The 2,500-nt window shown below is 37.1% G+C and overlaps 1 protein-coding gene across 1 annotated transcript in view; it reads left to right on the top strand.

Moving 5' to 3' along the window:
- The window catches only part of LOC137626959 (uncharacterized), a 4,487-nt gene that overhangs the window by 1,896 nt on the left and 91 nt on the right, over positions 1-2,500 (top strand). Inside the window, exons 3-5 of the mRNA XM_068357943.1 lie at positions 1,214-1,498; positions 1,755-2,033; positions 2,244-2,500. The exon at positions 2,244-2,500 is cut by the window's right edge and continues 91 nt beyond it. Of these exons, the coding sequence (XP_068214044.1) occupies positions 1,214-1,498; positions 1,755-2,033; positions 2,244-2,500 (821 nt within the window). The remainder of the gene's footprint in view (positions 1-1,213; positions 1,499-1,754; positions 2,034-2,243) is intronic.

Raw genomic sequence — 2,500 nt, 5'->3', positions numbered from 1 at the left:
GTTAGTAGTCCCTCATGATTTACGTAAAGATTTATTGGAGCTCGCTCATAATGTTTATTCACATTTTGGAATTACTAAAACTTACAACCGTTTAGCTTCTGATTTTTTCTGACATAAAATGAAGGCTGGTGTTGTAAATTTCATTAAACATTGTCATATTTGTCAAATTGCCGGTAAGCCTAATGAGGTTATACCAAAGGCACCTTTGAATCTTATTATTGTACCTCATGAGCCATTCCATCGAATTATCATAGATTGTGTAGGTCCACTGCCAAAGACAAAGAAAGGCAATCAATATCTTGGGACTATAATGTGCCTACCTCACGATTTCCTATTGCACTTCCAGTCAGGAATATTTCCTCTAAAAATGTTCTTAACCACTTACTCAAAGTATTTACAACTTACGGGTTTCTTAAGGAAATCCAGTGTGATAGGGGCACTAATTTTACTAGTGATGTTTTTCAGAAAACTATGAATGCGTTGTGTATAAAACATTGTCTCTCATCTCCTTATCACCCAGAATCTCGGGGAGCATTAGAACGGCATCATCAGACTTTAAAGTCATTGCTTAGGAAATTTTGTATTAAATCTGAATCCGATTGGGATGAAGGCATAGACTATTTACTATTTGTAATTAGGGAAGTACTTTCTGAGTGTATCACCTTTTGAAATGCTATATGGTCGTAAAGTACGTGATCCTTTACAAGTAGTTAAAGATAAGTTACTTGACAAGTATAACGTAGAGGCTATAACAGTGAGTCAGTACCTACAGAAATTAAAGGGAAATATTAATAAGATTCATAAATTTGCTGTAAACAACTTGTGTAAAAATCAAGAAGAGATGAAAATTAGGTATGCTAAAATCAGTAAAGATAGGAAGTTTAATGTGGGAGATTTAGTCTTGGCCTTCTATCCCATTACTGGTTCTCCTTTTAAAGGTAAGTTTTCTGGCCCTTATGTTATACAGAAACGTTTAAATAATCAGAATTATATCATAAAAATTCCAGATAGACGTAAAAGCACTCAGTTAGTCCATGTCAATATGCTTAAAGAATATCATGCCGATTCCTCTGCGGCTCTATTTGGTTCCAGAGACACTGATATTGTAAAACAAAAGTCCACCACCTTAAAGGATGTAAATTCTTAAGGCCTAGATTAAATCCTATCTTGGGCTGACTTTTCTAATAAAGAAATCTTAGAATATCTTCCGCAGTATCTACAGCACCTAAATGAGGAGCAACGGTGTGATATTGAAAATCTGCTACGACAGTATGAAGATGTATGCAGTGATAATCCCCGAGAATGCAGTGTTATTTCTCACGACATCGAGTTATTGCCAGGAACTCGTCCTATACGACAAAACTACTATCGAATCAATTTTGAAAAACGGAAGGTAATGCAAGAAGAGGTCGAGTATCTACTGAAGCATAAACTTGCTGTGCCTAGCAAGTCTCCTTGGGCTTCTCCTTGCTTACTAGTGCCCAAGTCTAATGGTAAGGTCAGGTGATGTACAGACTTTAGAAAATTAAATTCGGTAACCATAAAAGACAATTATCCCCATATCACGTATTGATGATATACTGGACTCCATTGGTAAGTCGAAATATTTAACCCAAGTCGATATGCTGAAGGGATATTATCAAGTCCCATTGTCAGGGAGAGCGAAGGAGATGTCCGCTTTTATTACTCCCTTTGGGTTGTTTCAATATGAAAGACTTCCTTTTGGTTTGTGCAACACACCTGCCACATTTCAGAGAATGGTAAATGATGTCATAAGAGATCTGGATGGGGTTTACGGTTACCTGGATGACATTCTTGTAGTATCTGACACATGGGAGGAACATCTTGGGAAGCTTAAAGCACTTCTTGATAGATTTAGAAGGTTGAGTTTAACAATAAATCTTGCTAAATCAAACTTTGCTAGTGCTCGTGTAAAGTACTTGGGACATGTTATTGGAAGTGGGGAAATCTTGCCTAAAACCACTAACATAAAAGCTATATTAGATTATCCCTTACCTACAAATAGAAAAGAAGTAATGAGATTTATTGGAATGACCTCATATTACCGCAGATTTTGCAAGAATTTCAGTAATGTAGCTGATCCGTTGATAAACTTGACCAATACTAAGACTAAATTCGTATGGGATGAATCTTGTCAGGACTCCTTCAAACAGATCAAAAGCCTACTTTGCTGTAAACCAGTATTAACAACTCCTGATCCTTCAAAACCTTTTGTTCTCCAGGTAGATGCATGTGACTACGGGGTTGGTGCTGTCCTCCTACAAGAGAAGCCTGAAACTAACTTGTTTCACCCTGTGTCTTACTATTCATGCAGGTTAAAGAAGCACCAAAGGTTGCTATCTACTGTGGAAAAAGAGCTCCTACCTATAGTACAAGCCTTGCAGAAATATGAAGTCTACGTTTCCACAAATAACCCCATTACTGTGTACACCGACCACAACCCCCTCGTCTTATGGTCTCTCTACTTACAAAACTTCAA

This window comes from Palaemon carinicauda, chromosome 34, assembly GCF_036898095.1.
Source record: "Palaemon carinicauda isolate YSFRI2023 chromosome 34, ASM3689809v2, whole genome shotgun sequence".
NCBI classification, from domain to species: Eukaryota; Metazoa; Arthropoda; class Malacostraca; order Decapoda; family Palaemonidae; genus Palaemon; species Palaemon carinicauda.
This window is presented reverse-complemented; position numbering and strand designations above follow the sequence as displayed.